At 37.0% G+C, this 12,262-nt stretch overlaps 2 protein-coding genes across 2 annotated transcripts; both read right to left on the bottom strand.

Moving 5' to 3' along the window:
- Window positions 1-261: 261 nt before the first annotated feature.
- On the bottom strand, window positions 262-5,835 carry LOC109052993 (gastrula zinc finger protein XlCGF8.2DB-like). Its single transcript, XM_042719390.1, has 2 exons — window positions 5,155-5,835; window positions 262-2,760 (listed from the first exon to the last, which is right to left on the bottom strand). Exons 1-2 carry the CDS (start codon window positions 5,261-5,263, stop codon window positions 1,862-1,864), a joined length of 1,008 nt encoding a protein of 335 aa, XP_042575324.1. The 5' UTR covers window positions 5,264-5,835; the 3' UTR covers window positions 262-1,861.
- A 1,023-nt stretch (window positions 5,836-6,858) lies between these two features.
- LOC109106563 (gastrula zinc finger protein XlCGF8.2DB-like) lies at window positions 6,859-10,253 on the bottom strand. Its single transcript, XM_042719392.1, has 2 exons — window positions 10,200-10,253; window positions 6,859-8,520 (listed from the first exon to the last, which is right to left on the bottom strand). The coding sequence occupies exon 2, from the start codon at window positions 8,324-8,326 to the stop codon at window positions 7,280-7,282; it is 1,047 nt and encodes a 348-aa protein (XP_042575326.1). The 5' UTR covers window positions 8,327-8,520; window positions 10,200-10,253; the 3' UTR covers window positions 6,859-7,279.
- Between the last annotated feature and the right edge of the window lie 2,009 nt (window positions 10,254-12,262).

Genomic DNA, 12,262 nt, shown 5'->3' with positions numbered 1-12,262 from the left:
GCTCCACCTGAACCAGTGTTGCCAAGTCTGTGGTTGTCTTTCATGTCCGCGGGTTGAAGCGACCCCAATACCAATAACGTGATGTTTAGCCCCTAAAATGTGAATATTACCAGGGCAACCCTGACAAAAACGTATATTTTTAACCCCGGGATGCAATTTTTATCGGGGAACCTCCTGGAAACGCGATTGGGCTAGTTTTGAGAAGCAACTGGGCAGGATTTGTTGTGAAAACCTGGCAACCCTGATCTGAACGCACGTGCTGGAGATATACTACTAATCACAGGAGCGTCTTTACTGAAGAGATGCACATGAAAATCGTATTCGATTTTTTGCACAGCCCTAGTGGAGGGACATCCACATATCACTGCATCTGTCGGAAGATGCTGGCTCTCCATTGAAATGAATGGGATCGTGTCACTTTGTTGCTGTTTGTTGCTTGTAGTGTGAATGAGATGTTACCCTGCCATTAATAAACTTAACCAAGATGCAGTGGAGGGCCGTGCATTTCACACCTAGGCCTTCAGTGGCATCCTACATGAATTAATCCCACTTCTTAATACGATCATAATGATGCCACAGCTATAGAAACCATAAATATTACACAAAAATGCAGGGCACTGCTTCACAGACAGGTATCTCATGTAGCAAGAATGAATGCTGTTACTAAAGCTAGAAACCTAATTAACAATTCAACAAGTTACCACAGCTGTGCAATCCTCATACAAAATGACACAAATATAGTCCACCCGCTGTTCTAACAAACATTTATTGACTCAAACGTATTTATACCTTACAGATAACATTGGTATAAAACTTAAACCTGGCTTTATGTCTTGCAAATAACCTGCACTGTTGATTCTGAAGGCATTAGGCAGATTTCTTTGACCCTGGCAACACGATTGCTAAAATATGATTGGATAAAAGCACTAATGAAAATGTACACTACTGGAAGCAAAGGAGATTAAATCTATCAGGTTCTCAGCAGATGATGTGGTCTTTTATGGGACAAAATTGATCAGGCCCTAGGTGGAACCCATTTGGGCCGCACATGGATGTGTTTATTCGCAAGTTGATTTCAGTGGTAGGTAAAAATTCAATGGGAAAAGTTAATATTATAATACACAGAGAAAGAATATGCACATTTGAACGGATACAGTACATTTATTTGTGTAGTTATGTTGCATGTAAACAGAAAATACACATTTGAATGTCTACTTTTACACATTTCTTTCATGAAGAAACATATAGTGAACAGAAAATGGCCACAAAATGACATCCATCAGAGAGAGAGAGAGAAAAAATACTATTGCTACAAGTTTACATCTTGGTGGATATTGGAAGATATTTCAGTATACAAGTACATTTGACAGATTTTGGATCATTTGTTATGTGAAGACTCGCATGATGAAAAAAAAAAATACAATTTGTCTGAGAAGAAAGTTAATTCATTTAGTTATTGTGCAAATTATAGAAAATACTTATCCTTTTGCACACTTGCCAAAACATAACTTACTTAAATTAATAAGAAATTCAAATCTGGTGTGAACAAGAAACTAATTATTCAGAGAGCTGAGTATATTTCATAGTTTACTAGTTTTCAGAAAAAAGGTTCACATCCTGAGAATTGGGCCAAAGGGACTGAGAAATTTTAAAATGTCAGCAGTGTCCTGAATGTGTTCTTAATTTCTTCAAAATGTCTGTTTTGTTTTTCTTTTCAAATAACAAAAAGAACCAATAAGAATACTGTTAAAATACCAGCTGGATCAGCTGTATCAGTAAGAGCAGTAATACCTTTAAAACCTTAACAATATCCATCACTACACAGGACACACGTTTCGGTTATCATATGCAAAAATCACTTTTACATGTTGTTTGAACATAAATGTGTGTTGGCAACGTGAACCTTAAGGTGTCCTTTCTGTGTAAAAGTCTTTCCACACTCAGAGCAGCTGAAAGGCTTTATCCCAGTATGAATTAACATGTGATTCCTCAGGATTCCTTTACACACGAAAGTCTTTCCACACTGAGAGCAGCTGAAAGGCTTAATTCCAGTATGACTTAACATGTGAGTCTCAAAGTATCCTTTACGTGTGAAAGACTTTCCGCACTCAGAGCAGCTGAAAGGCTTTTCTGAAGAGTGAGTTACCAGATGATGATAAAGGTGTCCTTTCTGTGTAAAACTCTTCCCACACTGAGAGCAGGTGAAAGGCTTTATCCCAGTATGAATTAACATGTGCTTCTTAAGGTTTGCTTTACGTGTGAAAGTGTTTCCACACTGACAGCAGCTGAAAGCCTTTTCTGAAGTGTGAGCTACCAAATGATTCTTAAGGTGTACTTTCTGTGTAAAACTCTTTCCACACTGAGAGCAGGAGAAAGGCTTTATTCCAGCATGAATTAACATGTGATCCTTAAGATTTTTGTTACACGTGAAAGTTTTTCCGCACTGAGAGCAGCTGAAAGGCTTTTCCCCACTATGAATTTTCATGTGTTTCATAAGGCTTCCTTTCTGTTTGAAAGTGTTTGCAGACTGAGAGCAGCTGAAAGGCTTTTTCTCACTATGAATTTTCATGTGTTTCATAAGGCTTCTTTTATGTTTGTAACTGTTTCCACACTGAGAGCAGCTGAAAGGCCTTTTGATTTCTGTTATTTGAATGCTGCAACTCACTGATTTTTCTCCATTGACATCATGATTTTTCTGATCCTGATGTTTCTCCTCCTCCTCATACAGATCTTGTCTTTCCTCTTTCACTTTCATCAGGCCTAAAATAAAACCATTAAAAAAGATAAAAATCAACTTGGACATTTGGAAAATACAAGGAAAACATTTGTGTACAGACGGAAACATTTTCAAAACTGTCCCTTTTCATACAGATCCATGAAAATGACTAAAAACACTAATATGCTGCCAGACAAGTAGTTGCCGATGTCACTTTGTAAAGCAGGGGTCTCCAACCCTGCTTCTGGAGAGCTACCATTCTGCAGACTTCAGTTCCAACCCTGCTCCAAGACACCTGTCTGGAATTAATTAGCCCTGAATACCTTGATTAGCTGGTTCAGTTGTGTTTGATTGGGGTTGGAGCTGAGATCTGCAGGGAAGTAGCTCTCCAGGAGCAGGGCTGGAGACCCCCATTTTTAAATAAACAGTAAAGCACCTGTGTAGACTCAACACATAATACACTTGCACATGATGTTACTGTTTTAACAAATGGGGATCCCTTTCACAATGCTGTTGTCTGTATGCAAAACAAAATAATAATAATAATTCCCATTTTTAGAATATTATCATGTATTGTGAAAAGTTTTTGTCTAATCTACATGATTTACAGCTGTCTACATGGAATCTGCAGATCCCATAAGCATCTTTTCTATTATAAATTGCAGTCTGACTAGTGGGGGCGTTCCTTCAAGCCTTAAGCATGTTGTCCAGCCCCTTCTTAAAAAGCCTGGTCTAGATCCTGCAGATCTAAATAATTTTTGGCCAAAATCTAATCTACCAGTCTTATCCAAAATTTTAGAAAAGATTGTTTTAGTCAGCTTAGGCTGGCCGCACACTTAGCAGTTTTTCAAATCTTAACCGATTTTAAAACAATGGGAGACCACAGAGATGAAGATAGTTTCAACTGATTTTTAGCCTTATAATTTGATACATTTGACCATACTATCCTATTTGAACTTTTAAAGTATCATGTAGGCAGCCAAGGAACTGCCCAAAGAATTTTTTTTTTTTTTTTGCTTCTGATCTTCAAAATAGAACCTTTTCTGTTAAAATTGGAAGCTTTCCATCATCAATATCATCTATAACCTGTGGTGTCCCTCAAGGTTCCATTTTATGACCAGTGCTATTTTCATTATACACTAGTCAACATTTGAAGTGGATCAAAACCTTTTATCAAAGTTGTCCTAAAACCAAAACAATACTTTTTTGTTTTGTGTGGTCTTAGGACAACTTTGATGAACTTTTTTAATCCACTTCAAATATTGACTACTGTAATATGCTTTCTGTTGGTTCTATTTTTAAGAAATATAATATTTAACACTACTTTTATGCGTTTTTTTTATGAGATTTTTTTGGTGTGTTATGTACAGGGTGTCCATGGGTCCCTAAAAAGTCTTAAATAATGTTTTTCTTATAAAAGGCCTTAAAAGTCTTAAAATGTCTTAAATTCGGATTCGATAGGTCTTAAATATTTTTGTTCACATTATCGCTAAAATTTCTTCAGTCTGACGGACCTAATGACCGTTAACAATCATTGTACAGACCAAAGATTTTTACTTCCCTGCTGTAAGTTACTGTGTCATCAGAGAAGTCTCTAATGCTCTAATCCAGGCTGCATTTATTTGATCAAAAATACAGAAAAAAAAAACTGTAATCTTGTAAATGTGCATTACCACCACCTATCTCTCAAATGGACCATTGAAACTCTATCTACAATCTCAGTTGGGAGTGTCAACGGTCCATTTGAGAGATAGGTGGCAGTAAAAGCCGTGATTCCTGTCCACTTACATTATATGACTGACAGACTGCAACAGTTTGAGTTAAAAATCTTGTTCTACTAAACAAACAAAGTCACCTACATCTTGGATGCCCCGGGGGTAAGCAGATAAACATATCATTTTCATTTTTGGGTGAACTATCCCTTTAACACGAACCCAAGTTAATCCATAACACCTGCACTGCATGTAAATAATGTGAATTTAATGTGCTTGAAAGACAAAAGCCTTCCAAAGATATATTAATACATGGATAAGTAAGATTGTGTGTTAGAATTCAAATCAGAATTAACATGTCCATCAGTAGTTGATGCAATGTTGAAACAAAATATGAATGGTTTTTGTAAATCCAGGGGTTCTTTGTATGAATGTCCACAAAACTGGAAGATTTTCTTAATGTATATTATTGGCAGGCTACTTTAGAAAGAAACTGTTAAAAAACGAAAAAGAAGAATTTGGGAGAATCAGTAAACCATGAATAATGCATTGCTATTGTGTGAATAATATGTAATCATGTAATCAATAAAAAAGTAACTTTAGTCTGATTACAAGTATTTTAAAACTACATTTAATTATGGAATTGGACTACATAATAGCCTACAGTTAACACGTAATCAGTTACTACTCAGCTCTTTGTAACATGAATGAAGAATAAAAACCAACCTCCATGTTCCTCGTGTTTTATTCTCCAGGTTTCTGGTTCCTCGTGTTTTATTCTCCAGGTTTCTACTTCACTCGTGTTCTCTTCACTCTCCTCTTTAACAAACATCATCTTCGCAGCAGCAGGTCTCAGTTCAGAAGAAATATTTACTGACCTGATTAAAAACTGTGTTTTTCTGTTTACAGAAACAACATTTCTAACCGCTTGTATTAAACCAGTATCCCGACAAAACAACAGAGATCACGGTGAAGCTAATCTTCTTCCTCTGAGGTTTAATTGTGTTTGGCAAACAAACGCATGTGTTTTAGCGCCAGCCGCTGTACTGGAGAGTGAAGCGGCGCGAGGAGGGAAAATAAATTACTTGGTGCGTCTATAAGGCTAGTAGCTGCAGCTACCCCTGTCTCCTATAAGGTGTGCTGTTAAAAATCCGATCTGCTCAAATAATTTCAAGTAACTGAAAGTTATAGACTCGCACGGCTTTCGATCAACACCAACAGTCTTCGTGAGTGAGGATTAGAATAGAAAAAGGAGATATTTTTCTCTTCTAATATTTCAGTGAAAATCACACAAGGTTCCCTAATATAAATGGGCCATTCCACCCAATTGGTTGCTATTTTCTTCTAAAACTCTTAAAAAAAAAAAAAAAAAACTTTATATTTCTTATTATCATCTTATTAAAAATTAATGTTTTTATAAATGTCACTAAATTCCTCAATTTTCCCCTCAAGGCAGGTGTTTATTTTAAAGAAACTTTTTTTTTTTTTTTAAAAAGAAGTTATTTATCATACTATTTATATACACAAGGTGTTTTTTCTCAAGTACACAGACCCATTTTTTAAAAGGCGACTCAAACCTCAAGCTTATTAATTTTCTATGATGCAGTTTATTAAACAATAGGAAAAATTATGGACCAAACTCAATTTAAAGGGCACCTATTATGCAAAACTTAAAATCCTGCAATAGGGTAATGAACACGCTGATGATGCATCATGTCTGCATGAACAGGGTGCACTGAGGTATTCAAATACATATTTTAACAAGCAGACAGGATAGACTATCTTAATGTTTGGAACAAATAATTTGATTGGTCAAGCATTTTTATGGTCCAGTGCCTTCCACAGACAATATACATATGAATACATTTAGAGCACTTAAAGGGAAGCTCCACCCCAAAATGAAAATTTTGTCATTAATCACTTACCCCCATGTCGTTCCAAACCCGTTAAAGCTTTGTATGTCTTCGGAACACAATTTAAGATATTTTGGATGAAAACCAGGAGGCTTGTGACTGCCCACATAGACTGCCAAGTAAATTAGACTGTCAAGGTCCAGAAAAGTATGAAAAGCATCGTCAGAATAGTCCATCTGCCATCAGTGGTTCAACCGTAACGTTATGAAGCGACGAGAATACTTTTTGTACACGAAGAAAACAAAAATAATGACTTTATTTAACAAGTTGTCTCCTCTGTCTCTCCCCACATCACCGTAGCGCCATTTTGGAAAACACCTGCTGAATGAATTGGCCATCACAACAACCATAAAACGAGACCTTGACAGTATAATTTACTTCTCACAAAACAAAACATAAACAAACATAGAAAACGTATCCTTGTGGCGCAGCTTTGATGTGGGGAGAGACAGAGGAGACGATTTGTTGAATAAAGTTGTTATTTTTGTTTTCATCTGAAATATCTTAAATTGTGTTCTGAAGATGAATAAAGCTTTTACGGGTTTGGAAGGACATGGGGGTAAGTGATTAATGACAAAATTTTCATTTTGATGATTTGAATCTCACAGTTTAAATTCCCTGGTTTTGAAGATTAAGATGAACTTTATTCACTGTGAAAACTTTAGATAATGTTTCTTTGTCATGTCGCTTTTTATGACTGGTTAGGACAGATTTATCCAGATGGTGTCGTTTTCAGATTTATCCACTCTGGGACCTGGTTTAAAAAAAAATAAAGTTTACAGGCTCCCAAAATGCTGGATCCGTCTGGATGAATCGCCAATACAATAGAAAATATTCACGTATACAGCTAAGTGTGCTTCTTTGTGTAAGGGGCCTTACTGTGATTGTTTTTTGTATGTCTGTGTAGAGCAGATGAACGATTGAAACACTTCCCACATTCAGTGGAGTGATAATAGTTTCTCTGTAGTGTGGATCCTCTCATGTGTTTTCAGACTTGATGAATGACTGAATCTCTTGTCACAGTGTGAACACTTATAAGGTTTCTCTCCAGTGTGAATCCTCTCATGTGTTTTCAGATGTGTTGACCGACTGAATCTCTTGTCACAGTGTGAACATTTATGAGGTTTTTCTCCAGTGTGGATGCTTTCATGAAGTTTTAAACTGCTCGCTGTAGTAAAAGTCTTTTCACATTCAGAACACATGTACTCTCCCACAGCAGTATGCATTTTCTGATGTTCTTTCAAAATTGAAAAACTTAAACTTTTTCCACACAAATAACATGAATGTGGTTTCTCCTTTGTATGAACTCTCAGGTGTTTCTTCAGGACTGAAGCCCTCAAAAATGTTTTATCACATTGCTCACATGAGTACAGTTTCTCTCCAGTGTGAATGTTCATGTGTTTCCTAAGGCTTGCTGATTGTGTGAAACTCTTCCCGCACTGATCACAAGTGAACGATTTCTCTCCAGTATGAACTCTCATGTGAACAACAAGACTATATTTGAATTTTAAACTCTTTCCACACTGATCACATGTGTACAGTTTGTCTCCTGTATGAACTCTCATATGTGTCATAAGGATTCCTTTCCGTGCAAAATTCTTTCCGCACTGATCACATGTGTATGGTTTTTCTCCAGTGTGGATCATCTCATGTTTTTTCAGAGATGTTGACTGACTGAATCTCTTGTCACAGTGTGAACACTTGTAAGGTTTCTCTCCAGTGTGGATGTTCATGTGTACCCTAAGGTTTGCTAAGTGTGCAAAACTCTTTCCACACTGATTACATGTGAATGGTTTCTCTCCAGTATGAATTCTCATATGTGTCATAAGGCTTTCTTTTCGTGTGAAACTCTTCCCGCACTGATCACATGTGTGCGGTTTCTCTCCAGTGTGGATGTTCATGTGTACCTTAAAGCTAAACGATTGTGTGAAGCTCTTCCCACATTTATCACAAGTGAATGGTTTCTCTCCGGTGTGAATTCTCATATGAACATGAAGACTATATTTGCTTGTCAAGCTCTTTCCACACTGAGAGCAGGTGAATGATTTCTTGGCTCCTCTTTTCTTCAAATCATTCTGTTTGGTTTGAGAGCAACTCAAAGATTTTTCTCCAGTTTTGACATGATTTTTTTTCTCTGCTTCACTCAGTTCTTTGTTCTCCTCACTTTCTTTAATAAAATCTAGAAGGCAAAAACATTTCATTTGTCAGTAACTTGAAAAAAAAAAAAGAAAAAAAAGAAGAAATGTTAATTCATAAAAGTGATCCCTGATGACATATGACACATGACTATCACTGGATAAATGAAATTTGATCTGTGACGCGACTGTCATTCGGCAAGCTGCAATGAGCAGCCGCGTTCAGTTTTTAATTGTATATTGTCTGTTCTTTTACTGAACTAAATGATTTTTAAATCAAAACGAAGGTGGGGGTTGGTGCCCCGGTGGGCAAGTGACGTAATTGTGGTTTAACACTGGTATCACCATCAGCACCGTCTATCGCAGCAAGTCTATCAGGGAAAATTGTACGTCATAATTTTCAGAAAATTCTAAATAATAAAAATAACCCAATAGCTAATTTTACACAATTATTAAAAAATTACAAAAAAAATCTAAAAATTTTATTAAAAAATAAAAAAATAAAACAATCAAACAATCTAAAACTTTTTAACCTCTTTTTCTCTCCCTTTTCTTTCCCTTCCGGGGACTGAAATGAAGGAATTTTGGGTCAGTACTGCTAATTAAATAATATTTTGCTCAATGTGTTTTTGTGCTGGCACCTTGGCTGGTTTAGGACTGTCATGAATAAATAAAGATGACAATAAAGCAGCCCGTGGGTGGCAGCAAATCCCTGTTTTAATAAATGATTTATTGAATCATTCAAATCAAATAATTCGTTCAAAACGGACAATTCGATTAGAAACGAAACAAGTAAATGGACCGCTGAATCACTGGCTCAAGATTCATTCAAAAACCGACTCATTGAAGGAATGAAACACCGCGTTGCTGTTCACTGTTGTATAAAATTATTAACATATTTATATGCTGATATTCGGAAAAGTGCATTGCTTGTGCAATGACTATAAAAACATAAAAACTCATATGTGAGTATTTTTTCTTTCATTGCTTTAATAATTAAGGGCATTCTAACTGCATTCTAATGGGCTTCATCGCGCAGTGAATGCTTCTGGACTCTCAAGGTGTGTTTTTGTTTGGGGTTTTTTGCAAAGTAGGTCACATACTCGTAAGCTCTCATATCGTCTCTCAGTCCCTCACAGTCACACATACAGTACAATGACATTGTCAGGGGAATGTCTTGAAATTCTAATCAAGGAAAAATCATACCTTCTGTTGTATTCTTTTTAAAGAACTTCAAAATTTGCGATTGAACCATTTTGCACGAAAAATGACGGAAACTTGCTTCAGCTTGTGCGCAGCTAGTTACAGTACAGAGTTTTCATTGGCCAATCGACGTTAATTCGTTTGTGAATTACCACAGGGTTTCCCAAACCTCTCCATGAAGTAGGCTACCCCCAGCACTGCAAGGTTTGTATGTCTCCCTATATCTGACACACCCACTGCAGGTCTTGCAGTCGCCACTGAGCTGATGAGTTGAATCAGGTGTGATAATTGATGGAGACATACAAAATGTGTAGGACAGGGGTACTCCAGGACAGGTTTGAAAACCACTGAATTATCATAAGTACAGAATTTTAACATTTAATTTGCATGATAAACTTTACATAACACACAACATTATTAATCTAAAGGGGATGGTTGGGGGTATGATGGTTTCACGGGGGGGGGGTAGCTTTTTGTCATTCAAACAGTCATTCAAGATGAATAAAGAATAAAGACCAACCTCCTTGTTCCTCGTGTTTTATTCTCCGGGTTTCTGGTTCCTCGTGTTTTATTCTCCAGGTTTCTGGTTCCTCGTGTTTTATTCTCCAGGTTTCTGGTTCCTCGTGTTTTATTCTGCATGTTTCTGGTTCCTCGTGTTTTATTCTCCGGGTTTCTGGTTCCTCGTGTTTTATTTTCCAGGTTTCTGGTTCCTCGTGGTTTATTCTCCAGGTTTCTGGTTCCTCGTGTTTTATTCTCCAGGTTTCTGGTTCCTCGTGTTTTATTCTCCAGGTTTCTGGTTCACTCGTGTTCTCTTCACTCTCCTCTTTAACAAACTCCATCTTCACAGCAGCAGATCTCAGTTCAGATGATACTCCTCCAGATATTCCTGCTTGCTTTAAAACTTAGTCACGACTGAGAGGATGAGAATATTACAGGTATTTATTGAACAGATTCCAAAACTGTATTTTTCTACTTACAGAAACAACTTTTCTAACAGATTGTATTAAACCAGCATCACGGCAAAACAACAGAGAGAGCGCGGTGAAACTAATCTTCTTCCTCTGAGGTTTAATGGTGTTTGGGAAACAAACGTGTGTGTTTTAGCGCCACGCTGGACTGGAGTGTGAAGCGGCGAGAGGAGCGAAAATAATGAGTAGGGGGAGGCTGCAGGCCTGGAGCAGGCAGTCCACGGCCCTGTTGTTCCTGATGCGTCCAGCAGAGGGAGGCTGTACAGTATGAGCCATCAGAACAGAAGCGACACGAATTAGAGGCATGTTAAACAATCGCCAAAGTTATTATTGTTCAGCAATCGTGCAACGTTGCAACGTTTAAAGTTAAATGATTGGCTACGAGTCGATTAGAAGATAATTTTAATATGTTAACAGATAGGTCTATATATGTACTTATTGACGGTAATGTATGTAACATTTGCATGTTACGTTATGCTATTTGTTTTCTTTGTTTAAAGAGCTTAGACGTTTGTGTGTGTGCTAGTTATTTTGATTGTTTCTCTTGCAGATTGGAAATGCCTGCCTGAAACTCGTCTATGAAGAGGTTTGAGCACATGTATAAATCATTTTCACATTATTTTATATCAGTTGTAGTTTGAGACTTTTTAGAGAGTTTCTTTATTTCATATGACAAGTGGTAGTCTGCTTATTTTTTCTTTTTACTCTCACAGGGCAAAGACATGTACACTGCCAACATGCATATAAATCATACTATTTGACATTAACCCTAAGTCAGAAGTAAAATAAAAGGTATTCTTTACTGGTGTTATTTGTGTTTTTTAGGACAATGCTTTTATGAAGGATGCCCTTGTTCCCTGCATGAACACAAGCCACCGGCCCAGATTATTATAAGTTATGTGTAAGATTTTGCATGACAAGATCTGAATGAAGTGGAGGAGAAATATCAGGATCAGAAAGACCATGATGTCAATGGAGAAAAATCAGTGAGTTGCAGCAATAAAAAAACAGACGTCAAAAAGCCTTTCAGCTACTCTCAGTGTGTAAACATTTTCAAATGTAATGAAAACCTTAGGAATCACATGTTAATTCATGCTGGAATAAAGCCTTTCAGCTGCTCTCAGTGTGGAAAGAGTTTTACACAGAAAGGAGACCTTAAGAATTATTTGGTAACTCACTCTTCAGAAAAGCCTTTCAGCTGCTCTTATTGTGCAAACACTTTCACCCGTAAAGCAAACCTTAAGAAGCACATGTTAATTAGGGGTGTGCACAAATAGTCAAACATTTGAATATTCGGTGTGTAATTTTTATTTTCGAAAAAATAAAAACACTTCGAATTTTACTCTGTGTTGATTTGCTGGTCTTTAATGCAGGGAATCCATGATAAATCCTAAGCAGTTATAACTAAATGCACTGACCCACCCAATTGAACGCACAAACAAGTTAAAAGAAAAAGTGAAAGTTGTGACATTTGTCAAGTATGGTAACCCATACTCAGAATTGGTGCTCTGCATTTAACCCATCCAAGTGCACACACACAGCAGTGAGAAGTGAACACACCGTGAACACACCCCCGGAGCAGTAGGCAGCTATATATCCAGCGACCGGGGAGCAA

Source organism: Cyprinus carpio, chromosome B3 (assembly GCF_018340385.1).
Source record: "Cyprinus carpio isolate SPL01 chromosome B3, ASM1834038v1, whole genome shotgun sequence".
NCBI lineage: Eukaryota > Metazoa > Chordata > Actinopteri > Cypriniformes > Cyprinidae > Cyprinus > Cyprinus carpio.
Note: the sequence above shows the minus strand (reverse complement) of the source record. Positions and strands in the feature narration are given on the sequence as shown.

What these genes read in the sequence shown, in the direction of transcription:
- LOC109052993 (XM_042719390.1), bottom strand. Translation starts at nt 5,263, where the DNA reads ATGATGTTTGTTAAAGAGGAGAGTGAAGAGAACACGAGTGAAGTAGAA. An exon ending in AAAACACGAGGAACATGGAG is followed by an intron (nt 2,761 to 5,154) that starts GTTGGTTTTTAT and finishes GTTTTATTTTAG; the next exon opens with GCCTGATGAAAGTGAAAGAG.
- LOC109106563 (XM_042719392.1), bottom strand. Translation starts at nt 8,326, where the DNA reads ATGAGAATTCACACCGGAGAGAAACCATTCACTTGTGATAAATGTGGG.